This window comes from Ostrinia nubilalis, chromosome 5 (genome assembly GCF_963855985.1).
Source record: "Ostrinia nubilalis chromosome 5, ilOstNubi1.1, whole genome shotgun sequence".
Classification (NCBI taxonomy): Eukaryota; Metazoa; Arthropoda; class Insecta; order Lepidoptera; family Crambidae; genus Ostrinia; species Ostrinia nubilalis.
The window spans coordinates 5,658,526-5,678,982 of NC_087092.1; the positions used below are offsets into that span (position 1 = coordinate 5,658,526).

Genomic DNA, 20,457 nt, shown 5'->3' on the forward strand with positions numbered 1-20,457 from the left:
TGGCAGTTTATTGGGTTTCGGTTCACAAGATAGGTCCCAATAATTGATGCTTTACTGTCCATGGTGTAAATGTTTTCTTTATGGTTTTAAAACTTGGTTTTAACACCTGTCATCCGCTTTGCACTAGAACGAACCTTGACTTTAGAAACTTAACTTCGAACTCCTCTTACGTTCTTCTGATTAATTTCATTGCGGGTCCAAAGACAGTAACTTTCCCCCGGGACAAACCTGACCTTCACTGGTTGGGTTTTTATTGGCGGTCAAACTCTTGGCTACACAGGAGTTTCAGCGCAGCGTTAGGAAACAAGAGGTGGGAATTGTCCCGTAGCTTATTAGGTTTCGATTCTGATACTTGATAACGATGATAGCATATTGCAAGGAGCTACTAAGGTTATTTTCCTTTTTACTGGCCAAGCAGGTTAAAAAATCTAGGTGAAGTCTGAATGACTGTCTGAGCCTTATTCATCTGTTCTCGTCTAAAGAACTGCATGATTTCTTAACTTTATTCATTATCATGCATCTTACTTAACAACAGGTGTGATGGCGGTGAAAAACCTGCCATGTTCTGCATTAAAAAATATTCACATCCTTCATCTTCATCTTCGCCTGACTCCGTTACGCGGGGTCTTTCCCAATCCCAATCATGCGCCTCCATTTATTTCTTAAAATTTATGGTTAAAATGCGCTGAAAGTTACGAAACGGTGGTTAGTTTAGTGGCATTCTTAATCCGCCGATAACGCCGATTTGATGGCGGCCATAAAATGTTGTGTGCAGTTGAGAAACTGTTTCTTTTCCGTTCGCGCGGTATTCGCTTTCCTTGTTTTGCAAATGACGTAGAAAAATGTGCTAGATAGTTGCCCTATGGTAAGTGTGCTTGTGAACAGGACTAAATCCGACTCTCACTTCAACAACTACTGGTCATTCCATTGTTCTTGCATGGAATGCAAATTGCTGTAGGTAATGGTATGGGCTCTATCAGCCCAATAATGTGGTCTTACAATCAAGTAGAGAATAGATTATAACCCCTATCACAAATATTTTGATGTAGGTGTTTAGAATGAAATTCCTTTCGCAAAATAAAGCGGTAGCGAAGTAAAAACTCTTTCGATGTTCCAACATCTATGTCGAGATCACAAAAATGAGAAATGACACCATTATTTTTTTTTAAATGCGGACACGCTAAACAAACTCATGTTGTCAAAACGTTAGCATTCCCACGAGCAAGTCGTTAGAGGAAGGTCGCATTATATTCTGTGCGGAAACAAACGCTCGCCAACATTCGTTTTAGATTCGGGAGCGACGACCGACTACCGAAATAAATAAAAAGTAAATATAGGCGAACGATAAACACCAACAAATGTACTGATATTTAAATAAGGCCTTATTTATCGTATTTTCTTTGGAATTTCTAATTAGCTGATTTGCTTTGGAATTTCAGTTCACAGACTATTTGTGTCTGATCACTTTAAAAAGCGGGAAGCTTCTCGGGATAATTAAGCTACATTAAGTTAATTATAAGAAAGAACTTTTTCCTTCGCAAAAGTTCTGGGAACTAGGCCACTGAAACGTCTTTATTTAAATCAATCAATAACACTAACCGGGCCCAATTACGGGAAATCGTCTTCGAAGTAACATTAAATATTGGATTTGCAAATTGCTACCGGTGACTATTCATAGAAGCGGATCGATTCAATTTCATCGATTAGTTCTGATTCGGCACGCGGCTTGAATCGATTCGAGACCGATTCATAATGCGGTTGCTCACGGCAATTGTACGTTACATATTTTATTTGGAATGTCACGGTTGAAAAATGCTCAATGTCATGGTCTTCTATCTAATAATGGAAGTCGTGGTAATCCTCAGATATTTTTAAAACGTAAACTTTACGTTGTTTATCTGGAAATAACGACTGTTCGAAGAAGTCTTTATTTTAGGAACGAGCACGTGATGTAACAAAATAGAAAGTCGAAGTTGTAAATGCCTAGGTCGTTGTTAATGACAGCTCAATCCCTACGGGACTTTTGTAAAATAAGCCTTTAATATTCCCTTTTTAAGTAGGTAAGGCGGTCTCTTCTCGAATTGTCTTCATTTCAGTCGTATAAATAACTTGGCGTTAATCATTTGTTTAAGTTAAGTACCTATGGTAATTTTGAAGTTAACTTATTATTGTATACTAACGATATTTTTTCTTTGTCCACAGTAAAACAAAATGCATATTGAAGTGCAAGTCGCCCTCAACTTCGTCATATCCTACCTATACAACAAGCTGCCGAGGCGGCGGGTCAACATTTTCGGTGAGGAGCTGGAGAAGGCGCTGAAGGACAAGTTCCGGGGTCACTGGTACCCCGACCGGCCGTGTCGGGGGTCTGCCTTTCGGTGCCTGAAGACTGGGGGCCCGTTGGACCCCGTCCTTGAGAGGGCAGCGCGGGAGTCAGGAGTTCCCGTCAGGGATGTGCTGGAACACCTTCCTAGGGATCTCGCCGTCTGGGTTGATCCAGGTAAATATTCTGACTATCATTGTTCTTAATCACATCCTCTAGTTCGGTCGTCTGCTATCGCATGAGTTGGCTGAGTCATGGTTGAAAATCGGCTTGAAACGACTTAGGTCCGATTCGACCAAACTTTTATCCGAGAATAACTCCTGGTATAACTGGCACATTGACAATTTCAATAGGGAAATATGTCCAAATCTTCTATATAAATAAAAATGAATTGATGTTCGTTAGTCTGATTAAAACTCGAGAACGGCTGGGCCGATTGAGCTGATTTTGGTTTTAAAATGTTTGTCGTAGTCCAGGGTAGGTCTAAACGGTGAGCAAATACGCGCGCGATATTGTTTTTCTTTGACAGACAAAATTCCACGCGGGCAAAGCCGCGGGCGGAAAGCTAGTGTCGAATAATTGACGATTTTTTCTGAGATTAATATTTACTCTTGTTTGGTCGAATCCACCCTTAGAAAGATAGGCTAACGTATGAATCTACGAGTATTTAAGTTTATTTACATTTAGGTTGGGATTAGCTTGCACATTTTAAGTTGATAGAAGGTACTTACCTACTTACCTAAGATGTTGTTATTTCGAGAAAATCTTAATGCACCAAGAAAGATAAATGGCGACTATAAATAAACCTTCATGATGCCCTAAGTGAATAAAAAGACTTCTTAAGATAATGATGAATGATTGACATGCAATCCAACAACAAAGGCGTAAAATGAATGCGACTAAATACACGTAATAGCACAAATAAAGACACCCTTCGAACAATCAGTTACGTAAGAAAACCCTGTTATGACCACAAACCATCAATTGAAGGCAGTTTTCATGAGCATGCTAACTAAAAAGTTACACAATTAAATATGAAGTGTCTGTAATAATACGTAAGTGATACTTTAACGTGTAGTAGCAAATGGACGAGGCCAGACAAACAAGACAAGGACAATAACAAATTATGGCTAGGTCTGAACAGAGGTTCCCAACAATGAGAATACACATTCAATGGTTTGTTAATCTTTAACTATGAGATGGCAAAGTTATACTATGTACTTTATCTACTACACGAGATCACGATATCTTCAAGTCTTAAGTTATCTGATATGACTCGAAAGATAGCTTCAAGTTTATGTTACAGTTATCATTCAATGTTACCAGTAACTTTATAGATATTGTGTTATCGTCAAAGTAAAAGCTTAATGTTTAATATTCCCCTTTGAAAAGGGGAATGCGGACCCAAAGGTTGGGAAACACATTTGTAAACCATCTCCCGCTTGCAACCAGTGCCGGTTGTAATCCATTGATGTAGCAAACTAGATCAATTCAGTGTTTGCCAAGTCGCTAAGTGCTCTCGCTACGACGCAAAATCTATTTTGCGTGGCAGCGGATGCTAAAAAGATTTCAAAGTAAAACGTGAGAGTGCATGCATTATAAACTTTTGATAAAAACGGGAATTTGATTGGTTTATGAATATGGATCCAACGCTGAACTGGGTCGATTATTCAATTTCCTCGTGAACACCATTATAATAATAATAATAATAAAGCCTTTTATTCCAAACCTTGAATAACATTTCAGATTTTTGCAATGACATATTAAGAGTTTAATCTAATTAAGGGTATGGACCCCGTTTTGGGTATAGGCCTCCTCCAATCCTTTCCATCTTTCCCTGTCCGCGCCTAGGTCGATCCAGTCTTTCCCACCCGTCTGCACAATGTCATCTTCCCATCGCTGTTTCGGTCTACCTGCCTTTCTTTTGCCTGATGGTCCTTTCCATTTGGTGGTTTCCAATGTCCATCTTCCATCAGTGTAGCGTGCCATGTGACCAGCCCATTTCCACTTCAGTTCTAGTGCGTGTCTCAATGCATCCGTAACCTTTGTTTTTTTCCTTATCTCTTCACTTCGTACTTTATGTATCTTCCTGATCCGTAGTATGCTTCTCTCCATTGCTCTTTGTGTATTCCTGATTTTTTGTTTAATATTTTTTGTGAATACCCAAGTCTGACATCCGTATAACCGTGAACACCATTTTCTCCCGTGAATTATTGTGATTAGGAGGGGAGGACCTTGTTTTGATATAATTTTAACCATGTTAATCAACCTATTTTGTTTCTTTCATTACAGGTGAAGTTTCATACCGTATCGGGGAGAAAGGGGCGGTGAAAGTGCTGTTCAGTAGCGACGAGCGAGCTGCTGATGAGCGAACTGATAGAGAGGTAAGAATCGAAGTCTAATGCTGTGAAACTATTGGCACTTTATAAGTACTAAATGGCAAAGTTAACCCTCTGATTAATTTTGAAGATCAGAATATCTGTCATCTCAGTGTTAGTGAATCAAAAGGTGGACTCGCATGGTATTTTAGCGCTTGCTTCAGTGAAATGTGATTCTACTCGAAACTGATTTAGCCAAACCCACTTGATTGATGTTAACGGCCTAGTGTCGTTGTAATTTATAGCACAAATAAATCATAGCAACAAATCAAGTAATAAGGACTTAGCTTTGAGTCTGGCAGCTTAATCGACTGATCATTGTCAGGCAGTTGTGGATGAATTTGCTGGCTAGATTTTTATGATAGACAAGACAAATCTGTTACATCAGGCCCGCAGCTGCTTGGTAATTGTAGATTGTTTGCTTTGTTGAAACATTAATTGCGTCAAGCTCAAATAATGGCCGATTAATTACTCCCGGGTGATGATTTTGGCAAGTGCGCCGTACATATTGACGATGAGAAATGCCCTGACGCGATTGTAACCATTTGGATACAGACTTTGTGGCAGGAATAAGTAAATAGGTAAATAGGATGACCTCTGAAGTCTGAAGTTTTTGGTAGAATGCCAGCGCTACAGCAGTTGAGGGTTCAGATATCAATCGCGTGCGTAGATGTCGGTTCCACCTTTTGATGACATAATGAAAAATACTGAATATGATGAGTTTTTGAGAGATCGCCAATTTATGTTGTTCAGTAAGTAGTCGTTGGTCGGTTGGTCTTAAATTGTTGGTCTTTCATATTTTTCTGGACATCTGTAAGGTATAAGTCCAAGATGGGCTGCAGACTGCAACCGCAGGCGACACTGCAGCTAGAGGTTCAAAGTAACCGTGGTGGCTTGCAGTTTGCGTTCTGCAGTCCATCTTGGACTTGTACCTTTACGCTACTACCACTGCTCCTGTAGGCTAGAATATACAGTATGATCACCAGTTTTAATGAGAGTTTAGTTGGTCCTTGAAATAACAGTTTTTGCTATCCCTTCCAGGTGACTCGCGCTTTCAACCCCGAGGCGCAGTGCTTCCGGCCGGTGGAGCCGGCGGCGGCGCCGTCGCCGCCCGCGCCCGCCGCCTTCTCCCCCGCGCCGCCGTTCCGCGCGCAGCCGCTCACCTTCACCACCGCGACCTTCGCGCAGACCAAGTTCGGCAGCACCAAGCTCAAAACGAGCAGCAAGCGCGCCAACCGCATGTCGCCCACGGAGTTCAGCAACTACATCAAGCAGCGCGCGGTGCAACAGCAGCTGGCGGCGCGCGCGCTGTCGCCGGCCGCCGACCCCGCGGCGTACTTCGTGGCGCGGCGCGAGCCCGCCCCCGCCGCCGCGGCCCCCTACCCCCCTGCGCCCGCGCACCTCCTCCTCGCCAACTGAGCGCACGCGCGCCACACGGCCCGCGCGACCCGCTCATAGAGTCTTTACTTTTTTACGAGAGAGGCGCGCGCCGCGATTTATTTTTTTATTTTCCGCGGGGGCGTCCCGCGCCGCCCGCCGCTTGTGATATCCGTACGATTTTCCATAACTTTTTGTATTCTCGTTCGTTACGTCGATGTGTAAATTTATCGATAGGAGCAATAATCGGCCGCGCGACTCGCCGGCGATTTATTTTCGTAATATTTAATGCCGAGTCAAGTTTTTGATGTCTTCGTTCGATATCGATATATTCGTAGGGTGTAAGGGAGCGAAAGGCCTTTGGCCGCGTGCGCTTACGACGACGTACCTTCTAGAGCGAGCCTGTATACATACGTCCTCCGATCTAAGAATTACTGATATATAAATATGTATACATAATATATATATTCGTACGCGATAATTGTCTAATTTTTCACGTGGATACGAAAAAGCCAATAGAGAAATTACGTATTTTTAATATTGAAATTGATAATTCATACTTACTAATAGTGTACTCTGAATGTATCGTACTCTAATAAACGTTTGCATATCCGTGGACGCGGCCGGTGGGCGCGGCCGCCGAGGCGTCGGAGTTCTCACCTAGCGTAATCATCACTCGTACGATTGTACCCTTGTAATAATTATTACAATATACATAATATAATAGATTTAGCTACGTTTCAATCTAACAGTATTTTTTTAAGAAGATATTAGTCCTCGTGTACATTACCGGTCGACCGCACCGCGGTGGCCGGTCTTAGTCTTATGGTATACTTATATTATAATATTGTTAAAAGACATGAATAAATGATAGAAAAAAAATATTTCTCAATTCGTTAATATAACGGGTGCATGCAAATTCATGGAAAAAATACTATGTGTTATTTATCTTTTTTATATTTCACTTGGCATTGGCTCAGTTTTTCAATGGGGCCGTAGCGTAAGTGCGAGTAGTGGGTAGTCGTAGAGTAGTCGCTCGGCATTGGTTGTTTCAAGTACCTACTAAACTCTCCAATTCGGTGCACAACGTTGACAAGTTGTATACCTGTATTGAAATGTGCAAATATTTTTACTATTTTTATATTTTGATTTAGATTAAGTCTAGTTGTATGATTTGAATACCTTAACGTGTACTTTATTGTTACCCTATAATTATTAAATTATTATCTAATGTGTATATTGAGGTATCTCGATTGAAAAACTGACCATAAGGCTACAGTATTTTGTAGATAAAATCTATAAATGTAAGTTTAATAATAATACAACTTAGTGTAATGAGATTTTTTATTATAAAGATACTTTTTATTTTTCTTTCTTTTGTAAGATATATTCGATGGAAATGTTAAAATAATATAATAATATTTGCATAATATAGTAAAAGCGGCTCTCCATGTCCGCATATAATTAGTCAATAATAATTTTTCATATTGTTGTACGACTTTTTAAGTTTATATTAAAATGTTTTGTGCAATCTAATGTGTGTGTTTATTCGAAATCCCGTATTTATTTCAGAAATAAAAATTGAAAACCCCAAACGCAAAAAATAAAACAAACATTTGAAGAGCATAAAATAAGGTTTGCTTCGGGGTACCGCAGAAGTCAGACCCTTCATTATTCAGATGTTTAATACTATAAAAATACAAAACTTATTATCTCAAATAATGTGGTAGAAAAATCAAAGACAAGAAATCATAATGTCCACCAAGGCGCCCCACTGGTCGGGCAAACTGGAATAATGCGTCTAACAACGCACTGTTATAGGTGTTTGTCAACCTTGATTTTTAGTTCCTCAAAAATCCGCTATGTTATTCGCTCACTGAACTTGACGAAGGCGTTTACGTGAATTCTAAATTCATAGCATTTTGGTTAATTACTAATTTTATTTACGAAGGGCATATGACACCATTAACCAATAATTCCAATTTCCAAGTCATTTCGTTTTCTGTTAACTGCTAAATTAATTCAATTTTTACTATTTTGAAGTGCGTAAGTTGAGCAAATATTTGACCCTACAACGATATCTTTTGAGAAATCACTATTTTGATAGCACATGAAAGGAACGTGCATGGATTGGTGGTGTCAAGTACCCAAGTATAAGCTTAGATAAAGGGAAATTAATTAGAATAAAAGACAAAAGTTAATAATTAAGTCACTTTATTTATCAAACCACAAGATGACAAAATTAAACCTCATCTATGGACATTTTCCGTAATAATAGAACACATTAGTCCGAAACTTCACACGGAACCAATACAAAAATTACAAATAATATGTGTAATTTCAAACTTTTCTCTAGATATAACATTATTTCTAGAACAATCTGATCAATGATTTCTTAAAAGTGTACTGCAAGATTTGATTTGGAATTGACAATATTTCTGATTTTAAAAAATTTAAATCTAACGGCTTCGCCAAATATCAAGACTACATTCGTAGCATAATTTTTAAACTATTCGTGAATTAAAATCGATGAGCAGGCATTTATTTATATCCATGTACGTCATATTACAAGAACTGATTTTGAACCTTACACTAAACACATAAAATTCAAAATCCATTAAGAGAATCTGTTGGCGACCGTAGAATATTCCGTATTATAACTTATTAAATGCATCGTAGTATTAAAGCAATCAAGTATTTTCGTAAACAATTTACATCTTTACAGGAACATCTTTATAAATACGTCTTTTTATACTTACATTAATATACTTCTATGGAGTCAAAACAAACAAGCTATTTTGGCACTGGTCATGGATAGATACAGTTGAATGTGCGTTTTATAAACAGCATGCAGATAGTAAAATAAACCAATATTCAGAATGTGAGTGCAAAAATAATCACACAAAGTACTTGAATATTTAGGCCAATGCTTATCATCCATATTTAAAAATCATACCACGGTATGTTGTTAGTATACAATTCATCATCTCACCATAGATGAGGAGACATGCCCTAAGTGGTTATTTACTTTGTATAAAATATACACTTGTAATTACTAAAAATAATCAGTACATTTTAAAAACTTAAACGACCGTTCCATTTTCAATCCAAGTCAATATTCTAGTCTAACCCCTAAATTACATTGACGTTATAGAAAAAATATTTACATCTAAAAACTAAAAGTATCATCATTTAAAAATTAAATATTTATTCACCAAGATCGATTAGATCTCACAAAAATAGATTTTTGAAAATTACATGTAAAACGAACCTTAATTAAATTCTAACACACTGGTTATTGACTGATTTTGGTGACTACGTTTCAAAATTTTGGCCCAAGATTCCAATAAAAACATTTAAGATTTTGCCGATTGTTAATATAAACATAATTACGAAATTAATTATTATAAGTACTACATACAATCATAGAAGAAAAGTAATGCATGCTTCATAATCTACTAACGATCCAAATCCCAAGTCTTCGTATTCACAATACAATAAATAACACAATAGAGTGAGCAGAGACTTAACACGACAAGAATAATAAGAAAGAGAAATAAGAATCCCTATATTAATTAATTTATTATTACGAAAACCAACAATAGTCAAGGAATGACATCTCAATAACTTAGCAATATCATCACACATACGACAGTGTCCGATCCAAAGATCAATTTACAATGAATATAATTCACTTGTCTGTGGACGCCTACACTAATGCGACGCGAAGTAAACTCGTGAAACTAAAAAAGCTCTGCTTTATCATTTCCAGAATGTTTACCAATCATGAGAGACCGCTCAATGAGCCATCTCGATGTGTCGCTGCAGACTCTTCTTGTTCATGTAGAAACGGTCACACATGGCACAGGGGAAGTACACCTTCTCGTTGTCCGCGTGCCTCGCACGAGTGTGAGAAGACAGGTCGAGGGCTCGGGCGAAGTAGACCTTGCAGATGTTGCAGACGAATTTGGTGGGCGTCGCGTGCATCGTGCGGTGCGCGATCAAGTCACGCGGGGTTGCAACGCCGTCGCCGCACTGGCCACATGTAAACTCGCCCGGCTGCGACACCGGCACGCTACCATCGTCATCCGACTCCCCCGAATCTTCCCCGTGGTGCCTCGTCAGGTGGGCCTTCAACGCCTTCTCGCTGTCAAACTGAGCTCCGCATAAATCACACGCGTGATTCTCCTCCTCCTCCTGGACCGCCCCGGACGAGCTACCCTCGCCGCCTTCGTAATGCTTCTTCATATGAACCAGCAAAGTCGACTTCCGCGTGAAACTCTTCTCACAGACGGGACAGAACACCGAGTTGGGTTGATGCACCTCATCCATGTGGCGAAGGTACGCGGCGCGCTTCGTGAACTCTTTGTCGCATATCGTGCAGTATCTGTCTTCGACGCCGCCGGACATGTTCTGATCCATTTCTACGGAGTCATCCGACCGCAACTTTTTGTTTGGGTTTACGACCGTCACTTCGACCTCCGGTGGTAACCTTCGCTTGGCGGCGACGGCGGCGGCGGGCGACGAGTGCGACACGCGGGCGAGTTGGACCGGATCGACGACCTCGTGTTTGCTGACCTTGCTGGTCACTTTGTGCTGAGGCATCCAAAGCCCGGTGTTGTTGGCGGCCGCTTTGCCGTCCGGCGAACGCAGATGCCAGCCTCGGTGGCTCTTGAGCGCCGCGATCGATGTGTAACTCTTATGACAGATTTCGCAGTCGAAGGTTTGCGGTTGGGAAGGGACCTGATTGATACACTGGTGGTTTTGTAACGCAAGCATTCCCACGAACTGTTTGCCGCATGTGTCGCAAGGATATCTAGCTTGATATTCTACACTCGGGTCCGCCGAATCTTGATCATTTTCGTAATCTGCATCTAATTCTTGCTCGTTATCCTGCATCTTGCTATTATTGCCTTGGTTCGCATTATAGCCTAATAGTTCGCGTGCGTGAGCAGCTTTGAGATGTTCATACAGCTCCAATGTCGAATTCAGTGGCTTGCCGCAGATCTTACACATCTGGGATGACGATTTGTGAACATTCTTCCTGTGACGGTAGTATGACTTCTTATCTGAAAAGGTAATTTTACAAATCGTGCAACTAGATCTGCTACCGGCTTCGCTTGGCTGCTGGTTATCAGATCCAGATATTCCATGTTTGGCTCGCTTGTGCTTCCACAAACTGGTTCGAAGAGGAAACCGTTTGAAACAAAGTTCGCACGAGAATGGCAGCAGATCTTGACCCTGAGGCGTCGATTGTTGAACGTTATTGGCAAAGTTTGTGAAGTTGAAACTATTAAACTGTGGCGTCGACAGAATGGCTCCACTTTCATCTGCATTATATTCATCGTCTTCTGTGGACGCTTGCATGGTATTTTCTTCACTGTCATTCCTATCGTTGATGAGGTCAGCGTGAAGCACTTTCTTGTGTTTCCAAATGTTCTTCTTGTGCATAAATCCTTTGCCGCATATATCACAACAGTAAGGAGCATTAGGAACGTTACAATTTGGTTTGAAGGCTACAAAACCAGGTTGTACGGCAGTAAACGATTTGATTGGTTTGCCAATGATTTGTGGAGCAAAACCCTTTGGTTCTCCGGGTTTTCTATTGGTCGTGGGCACTTTAGCATGAATGCGCATGTGATTAGAATATGCTTGACGACTTTTGAATGATCGTATGCATATGTCACAATAGAACTCTGAATCCATCGTCGGGAATGACCCAGCGCCTGGGTGAGCTTGTTGAACGTGTTCTGAAAGTTTTTGTGGAGTACTGTAGGAATTTGTACAAACGCTGCAAGGATAAAATTTGACACGCAGATGGGTGTTCTTATGCTCGGCGAGCTCAGATGGACGTAAGAACTTCTTGTCACACTGGTCGCAATGATGAGCGACTTGATTATGTTCAGCGACCTGGTGATCCGTCCAAGCGTCAACGGTTTCAAATATGGCATTACACTCAGTACACGAATAATGATATTCCTCAGCTTCTTCCTTGACCAAGGACATATCAGGTTCGGTGCTTTGCATACCCAAGGTCCTATCAGAATGCTCAGTGTAAATATGTTTGTTAAGATCAGTAGCTTGTTCAAATTTGCCATCACAGTGTTGACAATAATGTGGTTTATCCTCGTTGTGAACCATCTTTAAATGTTTTATCAAATTTGGATAGCTACTATTCTTCTTTCCACAAAGCGAACAATCTGTGGGTCGTCCATCAACACACTTATTTTGACTATCAGAGTCAAAGCTTCCGGCATGAACGGCCAAAGCGTGATCATTGAAATCTTGCATATTGACAAACTTTTCAGAACACAAATCACATGATATTATGACTGTGCATTCACCGTTACGGATATGTTTTTTGATAAGACTTTTATCTTTGAATCGTGCTCTACAATGAACGCAGTGAAGGGGCACCCTAGACTGGCCATCTTCATGAACATCCAAAACATGTTTCATTATGAACTGCTTCAATTGGAACTTGGCTGGACATAATTTGCAAGCATAAGATCTTGCGTTAAATATGTCCTTATACTGGACTTTATTATCCTTTGGCTCTTCCAATACTAGGTCGTCAGTTATTCCATTTTCGTTGTAGATTATTTTCCATAAATCTGTGCAACTGTTGGACCTCATGTGGCTGAGCAGGGCGCCAATGTGTCCGAAGGTTATAACACAGTTGTAGCAGGTGTGTTTAGGAACTTTGTGTCCATTCTTTTGCAAATGTTGGATGACCGCCTTTCTCCGAGGATGCTCACGATCACAACATAGACACCGTTTTGTATTGATTTGTTGGATGATGTCGCGATATTTGAGAATGAAATCTCTTTGTGTTTTAGTGACGTACAACTTGTCAGGATCGAGTTCTTTGACGCCTTCTTCTGCTGTGTCATTTAGATCAGCAGATTCTTCAAGTTCCTCCTCCTCCTCCTCATTAACTTCACTGTTGTAGGAATTTGTTTGCATATCCTCATTTATTTCTACTTCTGGTGCTATTTCCATCGGAGGGAGATCATCGTCATCTTCATCCCTAATCTCATCGTGATTCATTTCATGATCATTATCACCGTCCTCGATTCCATCTTCTCTTTCTTGATTTTCCTCTGCAGCTTGAAGGTCACTTTCATCGATGCCGATATGCTCCTCATTGTGTTCTGGTTCATTTTCCTCCGCTGGATCTTTCTCGTTTTCACTATTTTGCTCAAAGTGATTCATTTCTTCATCATTTTGGTTATGTTCTTCTCCATCTTCGGCATTATTATCGTCATCTTCACCTTCAACTTCTCCTTCATTCTCCTGCTCACGTGCTATCTCTATTTCGTTGTCCGATTCCATGTCGACCGTGTCATAGTTTTGACCTTGGTTGTTAGTCATGTCGCCGTCCATTTCTTCATCACCATCACCCTGGTGGTCGAATCCATCCGGCTCTGACAAAATGGTTTCCACTTGGAAAGATGCAATTTCTGGTTCGGAAATCAACGTTTCGGGACTTTCTGGGCCCGAGTTAACAATTTCAGGTTCGGACACGAGAACTTCTGGTTTGGACGTTAGGAGGGTCTTCAAAATTTGCGGTTCCTTTTTCTTTATTTGCAAATCTTTAAGCGCTTTTATGCGCAGAGGATACGGCAGATTATTTTGAGCTCCTTTAGGCGTTTTAATAAGTATCGGTTTCGGTGGAGTGATAACTTTGTGTGGTGCTATTTTCGAAGGCATCGGTTGTTTGAGGAGTTGCATTTTGTGGCTGATGGGGTTTGGCATGAGGCGGGCTTTGGGGTTGAACGGGTTTGGTCTTAGTTTCGGTTGCATGTGGGAGGGTTGTTTTTTGTTGACGACTTTGTTGGTGTACCTATCGAAGCTGTGTGACGTGAGTTCGTGACGACGCGCGTTGTGGGAGTACCTGTATGAGCGGCCGCAGACGAGGCAGTCCTTGGAGGCGAGTTGCTGGATGCCTTGCCTTGCATGCAGGGTCTCCCCGGTGGGCCGCATTACCGTGATGGATACCTCAGGCATGTTGGGCACTTTAGTATACTTCTGTGGAGGTTCCCTCATCTCCTCCTCGTCGTCTTCCTCTTCGTCCTCTTTCTCACTCTCGATACCCTGGAAATTCAGATCAATGGGATACTGTAAAATGGGAGGAAAATAATTAAATAGCACGGGATGGGTGAAATAAAATTAACAATTATATTTAATAAAGTATATTATGAGAACTAAAATATAGTTATGAGAAAAGTTATACTCCACTTTACATACATCTAAAATTGCTTATTAAATTATATCTGGTTATTTATTTAAATTTTAACTAACAGTGAACCTTAATATGAGTTTAGTATTTTGAGAAATAAAAAATACTAACTTTTATAATATCCAAAATAATCTAACAGAATGTAAATATTTTTACAACAATTTTAACAATAATATAGTTTAAAAGAAATAATAAATGTTAGCTCTATTCTATGTATCAATAAAAAAAATGTAAATAAACCCAACACTTTCAATATCTACTTAGAAACTAAAATATTTGTGTAAGTAAATGTGACACTTCAGTAGTTTACTAATTTATTACAACAAAAATAAAAAATACTTCACTAGGAAGAAACACTTCTTTAAGTAACAATTAATTTTACTTCTAAAATAATAATAATAAGTACAAAATCGCTTATGATCCAGAACACATAGTGCAGAAGTTAACTGTGTGCTCTTTACAGATGAACTGGCCACACTTCAGACAAAACTGCTTTGTTCTTCTGTCTCTCTTTGTGGTTTTCACGCAAATCCGGCACCTTCTTCGGTTTTTATACGGTATATCTTTCAATAAAGTAAACTTCTCACGCATTCGTGAAACGTCAGTCATACAAACATCTGCTACAAACGAATCCTCACTTTCTAGGAGACTAAAAGCCAGTTCATTGATGAAGTTACGACGTTTTGTCACTTGGTGCATATTCTGCGAACACCATATAACTTGGGCATTAACGGCAGCAATATTTAGAAGAGTAAAAAATAACGAAAGAGTCCAATCATTGGTGTGCTGCATGGTGGTGTAGTAGTGCATCAGCACATCTATAACTTCCACAGCAGATTGGTTCTTCCTATACGAAGCAGCAGCTGTGTTGAAATTTTTATGTCCCCTCTTATAAAACTTTGGCTCATTCGTCAACACATTCAATGACTTTTTCTTAGAATTCATATAAGACGTCAGTGCGATATCGTTGTCAAGAAATCCAGTCAAAAACGTCTTACATTTTCTGTATTGCGAAACAAAGAGCGGCGGTATAATGTCATCATTAGGATGGGTGGCCGCAATCGAATACAGCTGATATTCCTTCTTGAGTTTATCAATCAAATCCAATGATGAGTACCAGCTGTCCATTATTATGGTTCTGCCCGAACCAGCCAAGTGTTGCACCATCTTATTCACAATCGCATCAGCACCAAAATAGTGATCGGTAATTACATCCAAATTGCCGATATAAAAACTCGCCGAATCCACCAAAAGCACCATTTTCAAGCCGCGTTTTAGCGGTTTCTTATCAATGTTGTACCGAAATGGACAAGGCCCATAAACTGGGACAATGACCTCATCAATGACAACCAAGTTATCAACTTCATAAGCAGTCCTGCAGTTCATTGCGAATATTTCAAACACCTTACGCATTCTTTTCATGATATCAAATTGTATAATGCTGTCATCATCATCTTTGTCGAAGCTCATGTTCTGTATAAGGAACTTGAATCGTTCATACTTCATTGCACTTCTGACACATGGAATTCCACAGTCCTTATTCCAAAGGTCACGGGTACTTTGATGTGTTGGTCGCATAATGCCATGGAGATAAAAAATACCAATGAGTGTTCTAATTTCCCCAGCGTTAGTGGAAGTTGATATATCATTTCCAGCTTTGAGAATGTTATCATTTGTAGATGCAACAATTAATTCAAGCAAGTCGTCTGTAAAGAGCATTTGCCATGCCTTTTTAGGTAGTGCACATAATTTGTTTGTTCCTATCTTGTGCTTTCTCAATCTTGCGGCTTCTTTTATTTTTGCATTGATCAGTGATGTAGACAATTTTGGATTTTTTGATAGGACCGTCCTGTTTTTGCACATGTATCCAGTTTTACAATCAATGTATTCGTCATCTATATCCATTTGAAGCTCAGCCTCCGAGTCAGAGTTGTGATCGGACTCTTGCACATAGTCACACTCTTCAATGGACTGGAGTGAATCAATGACATCATCGTCTTGCACCATGTCCAATATTGCATGGACTCGTTGCCAGTCCATGCGAGGGTCTACATTTTTCTGTGGATGAAATTAATTCATTGAACTATTCTCACACAGATATTCTCTAATAAAAAAATACGTTTTACTTATAATTTAGTAAACAACTGAAGTGTCTTAAAGTATAAAATTTAATGAAATTGAATTAACGTATCAGTTCTATGCAATTGTTTCGCTCAAAATGTTTATTTAGTGAGTGATAAGACTGCCAATGGACATGTAATCTTTACCTTATCACTTCGTGGAGTGAGCCCCAATGACGCCAAGATAGGTGGACCTTCTGGCTGCACCTTACTGGAACCTGCTGCATTCTGAAATTTTATTAACATAATTTTAGTTTGCAATAAAATAATTTTACTACCACTAAGTTCTTTATAAGTTTTCAGTACATGTTTATTGCATATATTTTAACTCCCACATTTTAAAAATAAACAACTGTCTTTAACATCCTATGCCATTCAAAAGTACGGGCATAAACCATCTGGATCTATCATCGTTCGCAAATGCATTTCCAAACTTATAAATTGTAAATTAAGCACGGCAGTTACTACGTTTAAGAGCCACATTTGAAATTATATTAATTAAAAGTAAAAATACTATTAAAAAAAATATGAAGCTAACCATGGATTCTTTTTAAAAACATTAAAATATCAACTATATCAAGGGTCATCAAGGGCATTTAAGTTAAATAACCAAAAACTGTACATTTATTTATTTAAACTATTGTCATTACTAAAAAGTAGGTATGTCTTAGTTTTTCTCAGTGTATAGTTAGATCGTTGAAAACAAATTGCTTTATTAAAACAATAACTTATCTATAGGTATTATCAATGAAAAAGTCCTTTGAAGAAAGCAGAACAAAAACATTGCACAAATTCCTTACAACTGTGACGTGACTACAGTACAATGTCCTTGACATGAAAATGCTAGCACAGATGCTTTGCTGAAATACCTACTTTAAGACAGACATTAACTTCTCATGATCATTATGATTATTCTGTTTTTAACCTTTGTACACTACACTCATCATCAAGAATAGTTGAGTTGTTATGATAACATTTTAACAGGGAAACACTCACCTCATTGTCAGGGTATGACCCATCAATGACCACTCCATCATCATAAGCCTCATCAGCAGGTTCACTCTTTATTTTTATCTGGAAATCCATTTATAATATTAACAAACAAGTCACATTCTAAATAACAAGTGACAAATCCAAGCATGAATGTCTGGAACATACCTCTTCTAGTTGGCTGCCATCCTTTTTTATCAGCAACTCTAATTTGTTTTGTGTCCTTTCACATACTGTCTTGAAAATATGCCAGTTATTGACATTATCCACACATTTCCTGCAGACATTCGTCGGCAGGTCGTCATTCTCGCTTATCTGGAAAAATAATCATACGCAATCATTGTAAGGGGCTTCCTATTCGCGCGCATTTCATCAGAGCGAGCGAGGCGAAACCGCGCTTCATGAGTACATAGATACGCGAGGAGAAACTAAGTAGGTAGGCGTAGGTATAGCCGGGCGGCTGACTCCTCGACCGAATAAGTAGAAGCGAGTCGAGTGCCAGCCAGCGAGCCCCTCGAGGGTTACCGCTCGATATACACACACAGCTATAGCGAACTCACGCCGACACCGACGCTCGACCCGTTCGAGAGACGAGCTGCACCGGCCTGGTCTCGTCCGATAAATCAATACACGAGATGGCCAACGCGAGGCCTCGTAACGACACGCAGACCCCCTCCCGACCTGACCCCCGGGAATAATGCCAAACTCGACCCTCATGATACGCGCCATTCCTCGCCGGCTGCACGGAATGTGACGCGACGCGGCCACGAGTCGAGCGATAGCCGAGGAACATTACAAAATGGTGGACGATCTTACGACATCTCCACCTAAACGCAGCGCTGCCTGACATTGCACGAACCGGGGCGGATGACGAGTTCTCACGTACACCAAGGGTCTACTTTCACTAAAAACACCACTCAAGCTCATATTTAGGGCAATCCTTACCTGTACAGAGACGCAATCCTTGATTTTCGAAGCGAGAACGGGAGGTTCCGAGTCATCCGAACTGGTGGTAGGAAAAATCGGCAGTAATTCGCCTCGAGATGACAAGCACAGTCGACAAACACGATCATAATTCACACTCATTGTAAATAAACACAATTTTGAACTTTTTACACTGTCCACAACGCTTATAAAAGAGACGCCATGTCACCACGAGCACTTCAACACAAAGCACTGCACATCGTTCTTGCTTGAGCACGAAAGCGGCTGATGATGAGCATGAGAAGTCGATAGGTTCGGTCGGGACGGCTGGCTCGAGTCGCCGACCACCTGTCGTTCTGCGCATGTGCGCGTAGAATGGCGTCAATGCTGCCAACATAAAGACGAAAAATAATGAACAGTTTCAGGGCTCGCAAACAAATGGTATTTTATTGAAATAAAACCACGCACGTGTTATTTTTAAACTTGATCACAAGTTAAATAAAAACAACTAGGTAATAAATTGATTCGATCAAGATTTTATTTGTTTGTTTTAAGTTTGTTGTTTATTGGTTTCAAATATCAAGCAAGAGGTATCGATAATTAAGTCAAGTGATCTTTGAAAAACAGAACCTTGTGAGGACAATAAATTTAGATCGTTCGAGTTTAATTATGTTTTCATGCATGTATTATTTTTATTTTATCCATAATTAGTTCGTTCGGACACACACGAAAATCAAATCCATATCTGTGTGGACATTTTATAATATTGCGATTTTTAATTTCTAGGACTGAAAACGAATTATTGTAATTCTAAAATTAAGTAATATTATTATTATTTATTTTTATTTTAACTGTAAGTATGGCCAGTGGCGGCGTAGCATAGGTTGGCACCCGGGGCGGCACCCCCCCCCCCCCTACTGTTTGCATTTGTGTACCTATTAAATAAATATTTTAATTTTATTATCGACCAGAATCCAAGCAACCGCTACCAAACTAAGAACCTAATCGATATTGTGTGTATATTCTGTGGTATTATTAATGTCCTTAACCTCGTAAAATATTTCCGAATTGGTTTTCGTCATTAGTGATAAATTATCATGAATGTGTATTTCCAAACAAAATAATTTTATTATTATGTTGCTTTAGTTATCAAAAAGGTTGCCGTGCCCTGAATGTTATCGTCTGTCTCACTCTAACCTATAATGGAAAATAGCGCCAAATTCAAACATCGGAGGAAATGTCAGCGGGTTTCATTTTAGCGGCAAATACAAAAGTTCGTGTTCGAGGAGTAGCATTTTTAATGGGTTTGTTGTGAATTGTTATTTTCTATTGTGATTTGTAATGCTACATTAATTTATTTATAAAGTTAATATTTCAAAGAGATAAATGGAATACTGACAAAAATCTAAATATTTACTACCTCGAATTAAAAATGGGTCCCATTTTTATCCTTTGGGTGCGGTGCGGAATCTTAAAAAGGACCCTTGACCTAAAACATCACGTCTTTTTTGTTCACCTGTTATTTTTCTGATAATAAGAACATTTTACTGGTGTTATTTTATTGAACATTTCTTGGTGAGTAAGTAGGATTCCGCTTGAAATGTTAGGTTGATCTAAATAAATGGAAGTGATAGGTATAAAAAAAAAAACATTTTAATTTGGTATAATTTATTTATTATTAATGACTTATTATTTTTTGCTGAAGCAACATTCAATGGCACACAACATTTACAGTTCTAATACACAATTGATTATGTTTACTTAAATCCATAACACTTATATTTTTTTTTTAATTTATACAATATGTTACCTTTGGTAGATTAGTATGTCTATTATTTTAACAGCCTAGTGTTAATAACCAATCAAATTTTTTTAGCAGGTTGGATTTAATGAGAATCCAGTTTTAATGGAAAGATTTATTACCTTGTGATTGCCTACATTGCTACATTTTTGGAACTGTCGAATAACTAAAAAAGTAATGTCCATTTACTTAATTAAAATAGGCGGTCTTAAGTGGAATGTTTTTAAATGGTTAGTAAGTTATGGGTAAAACCTTGATTTTAGTCATTCATTACGTCACCCCAGTGACGTAATGAGGGTTTT

At 39.3% G+C, this 20,457-nt stretch overlaps 2 protein-coding genes across 5 annotated transcripts in view; one reads left to right on the forward strand and one right to left on the reverse strand.

The window, feature by feature from the left end:
• LOC135071739 (protein Tob1) overlaps positions 1–7,614 on the forward strand; it is a 62,634-nt gene extending 55,020 nt beyond the window's left edge. For 3 of the 4 annotated variants that reach the window (XM_063965526.1, XM_063965529.1, XM_063965527.1), the window contains exons 2-4: positions 2,203–2,500; positions 4,616–4,707; positions 5,743–7,614. In XM_063965526.1, coding sequence (XP_063821596.1) covers positions 2,212–2,500; positions 4,616–4,707; positions 5,743–6,120 — 759 coding nt within the window. In that variant the 5' untranslated portion in view covers positions 2,203–2,211 and the 3' untranslated portion in view covers positions 6,121–7,614. Of the gene's footprint in view, positions 1–791; positions 866–2,202; positions 2,501–4,615; positions 4,708–5,742 lie in introns of those variants that run through there. The other variant, XM_063965528.1, reaches the window with a different exon arrangement.
• A 661-nt stretch (positions 7,615–8,275) lies between these two features.
• On the reverse strand, positions 8,276–18,717 carry LOC135071728 (zinc finger protein Xfin-like). Its single transcript, XM_063965507.1, has 5 exons — positions 18,376–18,717; positions 17,599–17,745; positions 17,437–17,514; positions 16,588–16,668; positions 8,276–14,175 (listed from the first exon to the last, which is right to left on the reverse strand). Exons 1-5 carry the CDS (start codon positions 18,514–18,516, stop codon positions 9,877–9,879), a joined length of 4,746 nt encoding a protein of 1,581 aa, XP_063821577.1. The 5' UTR covers positions 18,517–18,717; the 3' UTR covers positions 8,276–9,876.
• Positions 18,718–20,457: the final 1,740 nt, after the last annotated feature.